Raw genomic sequence first — 12,445 nt, forward strand, 5'->3', positions numbered from 1 at the left:
TAACTTAGCCATCTATTTTTGAAGCGACAAGTCCTTTTCTTTCTCTAGATTCCAGTTTTTAAATCTGTAAAATGAGAGGACTGAATGAGCTCCAGGAAGCCCATTCAGCATGGAAGTGGAATTAGTGGCTAAGGGATGGAGGGAGGGTCTACAAGACTCAAGAAGATCAGATGGAAGGATGGGGTCTCCATTAAGAGATAAATGGGGTCTCCAAGGTCTCCAGAAAAATGCTATGCTTAGGTTCAAGTCAGGTAGATGGGCTCAGAAGGATGAAGAGGAGGAAAAGGACTTGATTTCGGTCAGAGGGTCACTCTCATCTTTGAGGGGAATTGTCTATTAACCACTTGAATCCCAGTGGCTCCCTGGATGGGTTCCAGCCTGGAGTTGGGGGAGACCAATTTCTAGAGGAAACTGGGTACTCAGTCCGCCCCTACACCTGCTTTTGAACAAGCTGTTCTTGTTTACGACCCCCATCCCAGAGAACAGTGATTGCTCATCCCCACGTGCGATTTTAGAGGGTGAGCTTTCCAGGCCTGGAGGAGACTCAAGCTCCGCCAGTCGTCTGGCATCGGAATGCTCAGCTGGTCCCTTCCCAGACTCATGTGACTGGGGTCCTGCTATAAATATCAGAGGGGCCTCAGACAAAGAAAGAATTCGGACGCCAGAAGAAGCAGTCAAAGAGGCTCCGCGGGAGGGTGTTTTGTAACAAAGGCAAGAGCTCCAGGTCTCCCCCAGAGCCAGGTGCAGGTGAAGGAGGCAGTTGGATAGGCCTGCAACTCCTGACAGTATGGATTATAAATCCAGCCTGATCCAGGATGGGAACCCAATGGAGAACCTGGAGAAGCAGCTCATCTGTCCCATCTGCCTGGAGATGTTTACCAAGCCTGTGGTCATCTTGCCTTGTCAACACAACCTCTGCCGGAAGTGTGCCAATGACATCTTCCAGGTCAGTACCAGGCATAGCCTAGTCTTGGGACCCCAGAGGGCTATACAGTTTCCCTAGGATGAAACCCGCTTCCCCTAGCCCAGGACCTTTCCAAACTGTGGCTGACTCTGACCCCTTCAAAATGAGCCCTGAGGAGAGGCCTCCAGACTCATTTGAGAAGTGCTGGGGAGGCTGCTCTAGCTGCTCCAGACATTCTCTCCATGACATGTTTCCCCTCTCTACGGGACCCACAGCTCCCCCACCCCTGCAGGGAGCGTGGCAGTTGGCTTTCCAATCAAGAATCAAATGCCTCAAGAGATAAGTGTGTGAGGCAGGCTGAGGCGAGAGAGAAACCAGACCCCTAGAGTTGGAGCCAGCTCTGCAGGGGCGGGCAAGGGCCCAGAGCTTTGGGAGGAGGGTGATGGGGAGGCACTGCGGAGTAGGGCTGGTCCCTGTAATCTAGGGGGTGGCAGTGCTCCATCACCTTAAGAAAGGAATGGGAGCCAAGGTCCTGGCTGGGAACAGGACTCAAGTTTCCCCAGGGACCCTTTACAAAATTCTCTTTCATTGTTTTATCTTCAAAGTACCATCACTAAGAAGTTGCTCTGATTAAAATGCCCATTTCCTGAAGAGGCATACAGAGGTTTAGAGAAATAAGGTGGCTTACTCAAAGTCACTCAGCAAATAAATATGAGTTGAAACTAGGTTCGCTGATTCCCAAGTGAGTGTATACTGTGAATGCTTGCTAAGTGCTGAGCTGCTTCTCAAGTGCTTCATATATAAGGTGGGCTGGTTCTTATCTCAGAATGGGGAGCTCGAAGTCATGCAGTTGAACAAAAATAGTTGAGGTAGGCAGGAATGGGGAAGGATAGCAGGAGATTAGAAAGAGAAGAGGCTGGACAGGGACCCCAGGACCCACCTATTCCTTTGTCACCTGCAGGCTGCAAATCCCTACTGGACCAACCGGGGTAGTTCGGTGTCCATGTCTGGAGGCCGTTTCCGCTGTCCCTCCTGCCGCCATGAAGTGATCATGGATCGTCACGGAGTGTACGGCTTGCAGAGGAACCTGCTGGTAGAGAACATCATCGACATCTACAAGCAGGAGTGTTCCAGGTCAGCTCATCCCCACTCCCCTGCCATCCTGCACCAACTCTCTGGGGCCCTTCTTTCTCTTTCTCCTTCATCACTCAAGAGTCAGTGCCCCAGCTGGGACCCAGCAGTCCAGAGAGCCATTTCCTTCTGCCTGAGGAACATATGCCTCAACCCTAGCTCTCAGTATCTCTCAGTGAATGGGGAGGAATTCAGTTACCAGGCTGCCTTGAGGCAGAAATCAGGACAAAGATGAGACAGGAAAGGGAGAGAGAGGCACTGGGGCCAGCTAAATAGCCCTGATCAACAGAGCAAGTGCCCAGGGAGAATTTGACCAGGTTCTGGACAATGACAGCAGCAGTTACCCTTCATGTGTCAGCAGGCACCTGAATGCTTCTTCTTGGTGCCTCACAACAACCCTACGGATCAACCACAACCTTTGATCCCACTTCACAGATGAGGAAGCTGCGATTCAGAGAGGTAGAGTCATTTACTCGAGGTTTTACAGCTGGGAGGTAGAAGATCTGAGACTGGACAAGTCTTCCTGTTTATAAACTAATAGCTCAGTCTTAGGCAGAATTTGTGAGTGGTGGAGGTTTCATAGGGTTAGGCTTCAACTTGAGAGGCCTTTACAATCAGGACATCCTGACAAGACTTCCAGGTGCCTGACCCCTCAATCTTTATGGCCCCAAACCTTTACCAAGCAGCTGTCTGCTGGTACTGGTGACAGATCAAATGTAGTGAAAACCCTGGCCCGGGGAACTGTGTTTGCAGTCTGACTCCCTCCGTTACTAATGCACTGGGGTCAGGCCCTGGCCTTTGGTCCTTCATTTCCTTGTCTACAAAAGGGGATAGTAAGATTTGTTATTGTGACTACGTAGCAGGATATTGATGAGAAATGTTTCTAAAAATTAAAGTATCTGTTAAGCACTCATTATGTGTAGGTACTAGGAGTCCTGGTGGCACAGCAAGTAAGTGCTTGAACACTAACTGAAAGGTCAGTGGTTTGAACCCAGCAGCCTGCTCTGTGAGAGAAAGATGTGACCATCTGCTTCTGTAAAGTTTACAGTCTTGGAAACCCTGTGGGGCAGTTCTATTTTGCCCTATAGGATCTCTATGAGTTGGCATTGACTTAATGTCAATGAATTTGGTTTTTGTATTATGTATAGACACTGTACTAAGTAGTTTCCAAACATTATCCTATTTAATCATTATGTTGTTGTTAAGTGCCGTCAAGTTAGTTCTGACTCATAGCAACCCTGTATAGGGTTTGAACTGCCGACCTTGTGGTTCAAACTGACCCTGCAGTCCAGTGCATTAACCCACAGCATCACACCAGGACTCCTATTTAATCATCATAATAACTGTATAAAGTATTCTCCTCATCACTTTATGGTGAGGAAATGAAGGCTCAGAGAGGACAGAGGTTTCCAAGTTCACACAGCAAAGAAGTGATGAAGCTGAGAGAGAACGCAGTCGAATTTACTCCACAATGAATATTCCTAATGACTATTGAGAAAGAAGACACTGTTCGCTCCTGTAAAGATTTACAGTCTCAGAAATCCTGTATAAGCTTGGATTGTTTCTACATTGATAGAGTTCAGCATTACAATCATGCAAATGTATGATTGATTATTATGATAATAATAAAACCAACATCACTCCAAAATATTAGCACGCCTGGTGTGGCACTGTGGGATAAAGCACTGGACATCAAGATCGATTTGAACCACAAAGTCAGCGGTTCAAACTCACCAGTCACTCCTTGGAAACCCTATACAGGGTTGCGATGAGTCAGGACCGACTTGCCAACAAGGAAGTGTCAACTTAGGAGTCCTGGTGTGGCACTGTAGGATCATGCAAGATCAGTTTGAACCAAAAAGTTGGAGGTTCAAACTCAACAATCACTCCTTGGAAACCCTATACAGGGTTACTATGAGTAAGAACTCACGCAACAGCAACCAGCAGTGTCAACTCAGGAAGAGCATGATGTGTTTGAACCTTCCCAGACCTTTCTACATAATTCCATGACAATGAAAGTTGTTCAGTGCCAGACACCACATATTCATTCCCAACAACTGTCAGGATTGTAGGCCCCCTGGGAGGAAACAGGTTCAGAATGGTGAAACCACTTGTCTGGTGTCACAAAACAATCAGTGGCAGAGTCATCTGGGTTTGAAGCCAGATGCTAATGCCTGAGCTTAGGAGTTTGGATATCTGGAAGGAAGGGTGATGGGCACAAGCCCTCAAACCTGCAGGATGTGTGCCTGCCTCAGCACCCACTCTTATCCTAGTGCTTCCTTTTCCAAGGACAGAGATGGGCAGCAGATGACCCTTCTCAACAGGGAGGGCCCTGGACTAAAGATGCAAAAAGACAAATCTAGAAAGGAGCTTACTCAATAACTTAAGGGGTAGTCAGTTTAGGATGTGATTAGTCATGCAAAATTGTTTGGAGGTGAGGCATTGACACTGAAGGGGACAGTCATCCTTCAACACTAATGAGACACCAGCTGTGTTAGGGACTGGACAATAAGACATGGTGTAGTAGATGTAGTGTTAGCTCTAAATGAGTGGACAGTCTAGCTGAGGAGGTAGGACTTAAGCCCCATAAAAGTAAATGACCCACGAGAATTACAAATATACCAGAGACCCTAAGTGGATAGCAAGATAAAGGCAGAAAGGCATTCTGAGAATGTGTGTTTGAGAGGAAACAATTCTGAATTTGGGGACAAATCGCTAGACTATTCAAATGCTAGACTGTTGAGCAGATGTGAGTCACAAGTGTCCTAGCTGTGTGACTTGGGACAGACACTTTGCGTCTTCCTCTGAGCCATGGGGCACCCTCATGGCATGTTTATTGATTTATTCTTTCTACCTGTATTTAATTACTTATGCCAGGCACTATACACTGTAGATTCGGAGATGAAGAAACAAGCAACTTCCTGGGCCCTGATGGAAGTTACAGTCCAGTGGATTAAATATAGAAATAAATGAGGCCATGAGTATAAAATGCTTAGCTCAGAGCCCAGCCCACAGTAACCAAGGGCTATGGTGACTATAATTAGCGCACATGTACTCCATCCTACCCTGCCCTGACTTGCTGGGTGACCTTGGACAAGTCAATTCACCTTTCTGGGCCCCAGTTTCCACTTCTCTCAAACATCTCCAGCTCTGACTCTCCGGGGTTCTGTGACCTTTCCCATGTCCTCTGCACTGGGCAATGAGTTTGGCCCTGGGGTCTGGCTCTTGGATACAGGATAGTGTTGATATAGTTGGCTTCCGCAGTTCTGAATCCTCAGAGATAAAAGACAAAGTTTGGAGCAGCAGGCACTGAGAGATCTGGGATGGCCTCCTCTGTAGGGAGCTGGGAGAAGAGGCTCGGGATGCCCCTACGCCCCTTAACTGATGCTGTTCTCCCCTTCAGTCGGCCCCTCCAGAAAGGCAGCCACCCAATGTGCAAGGAACACGAAGATGAGAAAATCAACATCTACTGCCTCACTTGCGAGGTGCCCACCTGCTCCATGTGCAAGGTGTTTGGGACCCACAAGGCCTGTGAGGTGGCCCCTCTGCAGAATGTCTTCCAGGGACAGAAGGTACTGACTTGAACTACGTCCACTTCCAGTCTGGGCCTGCCGGGCACAGCTGATGATTTAGGGTTGGATTTGATCCTTTAGATCTGCTGAGGCGGCCTTTCAGGAATAGTCCCTCAGCAGTCCTTGCCTTCTTGAGGGAGGTGGATGAGCTCATGGGTTATACTGAGAGCCACTTGAGAGTACCTGGGAGCCACAGGGGAGAGGCCAGACCCCAGGGCCAGGCCACCGGGCCCTCTCAGGCCATGGTTTGGGGCCCCAGATGGCTCTTTCTGTAGCCCCACCCCCACCCCCACTTCTTTGCAGACCTCTTCACAGTAGGAAGCAGCTTAAAGCCCTCTCCAGGACTCCTATACCTGTGGGAGCTCCACTGTCTTGCCCCTGCAGTAAGCAAAGACCCCTCTTCCTGTACTTTTCCCTTCTGCTCACCCTTCTCTTGGTTTCTTTTTTCTAGAAATCTCCAACTCTATTTCTTTCTTCATCCCTTTCTCTCCTAAAAAGAAATCCCTCCTATAAGATCACTGTGAGTCAGAACCAACTCAACCGCATTTAACAACAACAACAAACAGTACCTTGCTGTGTGTTTTGGGCTGCTCACTTTCCCTTTCTGGGCCTCATCTGTAAAATAAGGGGATATACTATCTCTCTGATATTGTGTGTTATGAATCTGCTCTGAATGGCAGGATGAGGGACCAGGCCCCAGTTGAAGAGTCTTTTCAGTAGATAGGGAAGTGATGGTACCTCTTGGCTGCCTTGAGAGAGCGGACAGACACTGAGACTACCACTGTTTCTCCTTTCTGATTGCTCATCCTTCCCCCATCTAGATGGAACTGAGTAACTGTATCTCTATGCTGGTGGCGGGGAACGACCGTGTGCAGACCATCATTACTCAGCTTGAAGACTCCTGTCGAGTCACCAAGGTGAGGGGGACAAAAGAGTCCTACCAGGTGCTTTGAAGCCTCCTAGTGGAATCCTGGTGTGGCACTGTAGGATAAACACTAGATTGCTAACTGCAAGGTCAGCAGCTTAAACCCATCCAGCCGCTCCTCGGAAACCCTATACAGGGTCGCTATGAGTCTGTTGTTAACAACAGTGCAGCCTAGACTCGGGTGAGACCTGACGTCTCACCCATGAGTTGTGACTCAAGATTGGGGTATGGAGCCTGGGACAGCCAAGGACGAACAATTTAATTTATCCACTCACTCAACAAATGCTTCTGGAGTACAGCTGCTTCTTGCAGAGTGCCTGAGGTGCTGGGGGTGAGGGGTGGACAAGACACACTGGTCCCTGATCTCAGGGAAAGTCCCACCAATAATTCCCAGTATTTTTCAGCACAGTTTTCGGAGCACTGTTCTCTGATATGCTGTAGACCAACACTCCTCAAACTTTAAATCATAAAAATCACTGTGGATCTTGTAAATACGGAATGAGGCATGACTGCATTTCTAGCAAGCTCCCAGCGTTTGCCCAAGCTGCTAATCCATTGACCATACTTTGAGCATCAAGGCTGTAGAGGGTGTAAGAAAATTTTTCCATTCTTAAAAGAATATCTATGATTTTTCATCTCTGTTTGGGAAGAGGACTTAGAGATGAGGCGGGGGAAGGAGTCATCATTATTGCTGGCAGACAAAGGCTCATGTGCAGGGTTGGTTCAAAGGGAAGAGAGGGATATGGGAGGATCCTGGTCTAATGGAGGACACTAGAGTCTCAAATCTAATGAGATGTTATTATTATACCCATTGTACAGAGAAACAAAGTAAAACATCTGTGTTGGAGACAAGGGATCAATAAGTGAACCACTAGAAGAGGAGTTACCTCTACCTCTCTTAGGACCGAATGATACAGACTTTTCTGGATCCATTCTTGGTCCTAAAATGGGGGAAAGAATGTGATTCAGGGTCCATGGGAGGCCCATAAATGCCATCCATCTGACCCTAGAGTCTCTACTTTTTGAAGGAGGGAATAGCTATTCTCCATAACACCAGCCTCCAAACGTTACTGGTGTACTAATTAGCTGTGAAGCCTTAGCAAGCACTTTCCTCTTGCTAAGACTTTATTTCCTTTTCTGAAAACTGGAGGCGTAGGAAGATTTCTTCTGATTTTAGAGTTTTGTTCCTGGGCACATCTAAACCAGGAAGGAAATATTGGAGGTAGGGAGTAGGATCTCACAGGACGTGACTCCAAGATTTCTGTCTTCAGGAGAACAGTCACCAGGTGAAGGAAGAGCTGAGCCAGAAGTTTGATGTACTGTACGCCATCCTAGATGAGAAGAAGAGTGAGTTGCTGCAGCGAATCACAGGGGATCAGGAAGAAAAGCTCAGCTTCATCGAGGCCCTCATCCAGCAGTACCGGGAGCAGCTTGACAAGTCCACCAAGCTGGTGGAGACAGCCATCCAGTCCCTGGATGAGCCTGGTGGGGCTACCTTCCTCTTGGTGAGCAGGATCAGGATCTGGGCAGGGTCCCTTCAACTCTAGATCTGTCTAAGGTTTAAGTCTTGGCTTCTCCGCTGAGCACCTATGTGCCCCTGGACAAGTCATTTAAACCTCTCTGATCCTCAAGTTGCCTTCTTTATAATATGAACATGTAACAATCCCAAAACGATTGCTGTTGAATCAATTAAGACCCGTAGCAACACTGTAGGACGCAGTCCCGTAGGGCTTCAAAGGCTATAAATCAGTATGGAAACAAAATTCTATATCTTTCTCCCACAGGGTAGCTAGTGGGTTCAAACTGCTGACTTTACAGTTAGCAGTCAAGCACTTAATCACTGTGCCACTAGAGCTCTTGCACAAACCCTACCGTACTTTTAAATAAAGATCCAATGGGAGTATGCTTGTGAAATAGCTTTGTGAGCTGCAAATTTGGTGTCCTGGGAACAGACAATTAACTGTGGGCTGGACACTAAGATGGAGATACAGAAACGACAAGACCCAGTACTTCCCTAAGAAGAGCTCATTGGCTAGTGGAGGAGACAGACAGGGGCTCAGCTATAAAACTTTACACTTCAATACAAATTTCCTGAGCACCTACCTAGTGGGGCCAGACTCTGTGCTATGCATTGGGGTTGAAAAAATGATTAGGACCTGGTCATCATTTTTGAGAGTAGACGTTTAGAGAGTTTGAGTTTTCTGCTAGGACATGGAATGTTCTAGGGTGATGACCAAAACCTGTGCACACCATAAACAGAGAGGTTGAGCTCAGGGAAGGGGACAGATCACCACTGGGCTAGAAAATGGCACAAAGTCCTACATGCAACACTCAAGTTCCAATTTTGCTGATCTCCTGGGGCTACCTCCTGCAGTGCTAACCCTTTGCTCTCTCTTCCCCTCCTCCACAGAGTGCCAAGCAACTCATCAAAAGGTTAGTATTTCCCCTAGTCTCCCACTGGGGTCTCTGATTTCTTTCCAGTGGGCCTTCTATTTTATATTGGGTCAATGGGAGGGTCTCATCGCAGACTGGCTTTCCTGACCTTTGCATCTATTATTCTCTTGGATCATCCATTATCATTGTAACCAGAGTGAAAATACTCTATCCCTCTAGGGGGAGCCTCTACGTGCAAATCTGGGTGTGGGCACAAGCACAGGCAATCCAGTGAACTAGAGATTAGCTACACCCCTTTGTGCATCAAACTGGAGATCTCACCCTGCCCCTCTTTTCCCCACAGCATCGTGGAAGCTTCCAAGGGTTGCCAATTGGGGAAGACAGAGCAGGGCTTTGAGAACATGGACTACTTTACTCTGGACTTGGAGTATGTAGCAGACACCCTGAAGGCCATCGACTTTGGAATAGGTAAGAGAAGTGGTGGTACCCAGTGTCTATTTTCCTGCTTGATCTCTGGAAGCTGGTATCAAGGCAAACTCAGAAATTAGCTTCTGCATGAGTCCGGAGGCTAGCACAGTGCCTACCACATAATTGTTGCTCTATAAGTTGCGTATGAATCCATGGCAGAAAAACATCTTAGAACAGTAGAAAGAATGTGGTGTCCAGAGTCAGGGAGTACTGAGTTTGAAAGAATCCCAGTTATCTGTGTAACCTTTGGCAAATCCCTCTACCTCTCTGAGCTACATTTTCTAACTTAAAAAATGAAGTTAAAAGTGGTTTTACTCTTAAAGACCACCTCGTGGTGCTGTTGCAACAAATAAAATATGATGCCAAAGGGTTTACAATACAATATTGGCCATTTACTAGCTATCCCAGAAGACAGTCTAAGCTTCAGCTCCTTAATGCCATTATTTATGAAACTCAGGTGTCACCGTTTATCTATGCATGTATGTATTTCTGCTTGTGATTATGCTTCTATGTCATATCCATAAGAATTGCAACAATGTACCCATAACAATAATAAGGAGGAATATATATTAGGCACTTTTTTAAAACCAAAACTTTGTGTGCGAATTGGATGAAGGCTTATAGTGCAGATCAGTTTTCTATTTTCTGCAATTCATACACATTTTGTTCCATCTCATTGATCGGCAGTCCCACCATGCAACATCACTGATCACACTTCTTCCCTGTTTCCGGTTTCTGTTTCTCCTTCTTTCCTAACTCTTCTGAATTTTGTTCTTGGGTAAATGATGTCTTTTTGACCTCAAATCGTTGATTACTCTAAAGTGTACATACTTCCCTAATGTTACCGTTCCTCTGATAGACCTGTCTGTTGTTTGGTTGAAAATTGCACCATGGAAGATTATTGCATGCTTATCTGTGCTCTGGTAGTGTAGTGGTTATGAATCGGGCTGCGAACTGCAAGGTCAGCAGTTCAGAACTACCAGCTGTTCTGTGGGAGAAAGATGAGGCTTTCTGTTCCCATAAAGATTTATAGCCTTGGAAACCCTATTACAGGGTCGCTATGAGTCGGAACTGACTCCACGGCACATAACAACAACATCTGTGGCCAGCAGTGGGATAACATTTCTTTACTTAATTCTCATGACAACCCTATGAAATAAGTATTAATTTCTTCTTATGAGGACTCATGGTGGTGCAATAGTTAAGCGCTTGGCTACTAACCAAAAAGTCTGTGAATCAAACCCACCGAGCAGTTCTGTGGGAGAAAAAAACCTGGAGATCTGCTCTCATAAAGATTGTTGTTGTTGTTGAGTGCCATCCAGTCAGCTCTGACTCCTAGCGACTCTATATAGGGTTTCCAAGGAGTGACTGGTGGGTTTGAACCGCCAACCTTGCAGTTAGCAGTCCTGTGATTACCCTACTGTGCTACACCAGGGCTCCAAAAAGATTGCTGTTGTTGTTAGGTGTCATTTAGTCAGTTCCGACTCATAGTGACCCTGTATAGGGTTTCCGAGGAGTGGCTGGTGGGCTTGAACATCTGACCTTGTGGGAAACCCTGTGAAACAGTTCAACTCCATCTTAAATGATCGCTACGAGTTAGAATTGACTCAAGGGCTCCTTACAGAATGAGAAGGCAGTTCCAATTTGACTGAACATTGTGTTGGTCTGAGAGATCATTTTCCATGACTAGCTTAGAGAAAGAGGAGTGTGCAAGAACAAGGAAGGACTAAATGGCTGGCATGAGAAAGAGAAAGGCTTTTGACACCTCCTGTGTCAGCTCTCCTGCAAGCCGTCAACACCTGATTAAGTTTGTTCTCAGAATCCCAGATGTATCTCAGTCCTGGGGAAAGACAGAATATATCCCAAAGCTGAGATACCAATGGACTCAAATATATCCATGGCTGTAGATCATGTGCTCCTCTGTTAGGGAAGTAAGTCTAAGCTGAGAGATCCAAGAGTGGCTCATTCTGTGTGAGCATGCTAGTGCTGTGAAGACGGGCATTACCCTCTGTAATCTCCCTGAGTAAAATGGGCAGAATAACAAGAAACCACTTACTGAGCACTTTCTATGTCCCAGGCGCTAAGCCCTTTCCTTCAATTCTGTCATTTAATACATCTTTATGAAGTAGGTTCTATTATTACCAGCTCCATTTTATTGGAGGAAACGAAAGCTAAGAGAGAGTGAACAATTTGCTCAAGGCCACACAGCTAGTAAATAGCCCCCACAGAGCTCACTGGAAGCCATGTGGCTGTGCCAACTCCTTATACCTAATTCACAAAACTCTTCTGAGGATTAAATGAGACAATATGTGTATAGCATGTAGCACAATTCTTGGAGTATAATAAACCAGTTGTTGTCAAGTTAAATCTGACTCATGGTGACCCCATGTGTGACAGAGTAGAAACGTGCTCCATACATAGGATTTTCGGTCATTGATTTTTTGGGGGAAGTAAATTGCCAGGTCTTTCTTCCAAGGTGTCTTTGGGTAGACTAGAACCTTGGCATATATAAGTTTTGTAGTGATGATGATTCAATAATATTCTAGGGGGACATTACCACAAAGTTTTAGTAGTAGTGGCGGCTGTGTGCCATGGAGTCGGTTCCAACGCATAATGACTCAGTATAGGGTTTCAGTCTTTACAAGAGCAAAAAACATAAGCCACTATTGTTGTTGTTGTTAGGTGCTATTGAGTTGGTACCAACTCATAGTGACCCTATGCACAACAGAATGAATCACTGCCCGATCCTGGGCCAACCTCACGATTGTTGCCACACTTGAACCCATGGATGCTGCCACTTGGCTAATCCATCTCCCTGGGGATCTTCTTCTTTTTCTCTGACCCTTCCTCCACCTGGTAGTTCAAAACTACCAGCGGTTCCATGGGAGAAAGACGAGGCGTTCTGCTCCTGTAAAGATTTACAGCCTTGGAAACCCTGTGCAGGGTTCACTATGAGTCGGCACCAACACCACAGTACTTACCAACAACAACCCTCCACCTTACCAAACATGATATCCTTCTCAAGCGACTGGCCCCTCCCGACAATATGTC

At 46.5% G+C, this 12,445-nt stretch overlaps 1 protein-coding gene across 1 annotated transcript in view; it reads left to right on the forward strand.

The window, feature by feature from the left end:
* Positions 1-649: 649 nt before the first annotated feature.
* TRIM63 (tripartite motif containing 63, E3 ubiquitin protein ligase) overlaps positions 650-12,445 on the forward strand; it is a 16,664-nt gene continuing 4,868 nt past the window's right edge. The window contains exons 1-7 of the mRNA XM_006862390.1: positions 650-946; positions 1,866-2,015; positions 5,500-5,607; positions 6,429-6,524; positions 7,804-8,037; positions 8,943-8,965; positions 9,270-9,394. Of these exons, the coding sequence (XP_006862452.1) occupies positions 788-946; positions 1,866-2,015; positions 5,500-5,607; positions 6,429-6,524; positions 7,804-8,037; positions 8,943-8,965; positions 9,270-9,394 (895 nt within the window). The 5' untranslated portion in view covers positions 650-787. The remainder of the gene's footprint in view (positions 947-1,865; positions 2,016-5,499; positions 5,608-6,428; positions 6,525-7,803; positions 8,038-8,942; positions 8,966-9,269; positions 9,395-12,445) is intronic.

This window comes from Chrysochloris asiatica, unplaced genomic scaffold (genome assembly GCF_000296735.1).
Source record: "Chrysochloris asiatica unplaced genomic scaffold, ChrAsi1.0 scaffold00047, whole genome shotgun sequence".
Lineage (NCBI taxonomy): Eukaryota > Metazoa > Chordata > Mammalia > Afrosoricida > Chrysochloridae > Chrysochloris > Chrysochloris asiatica.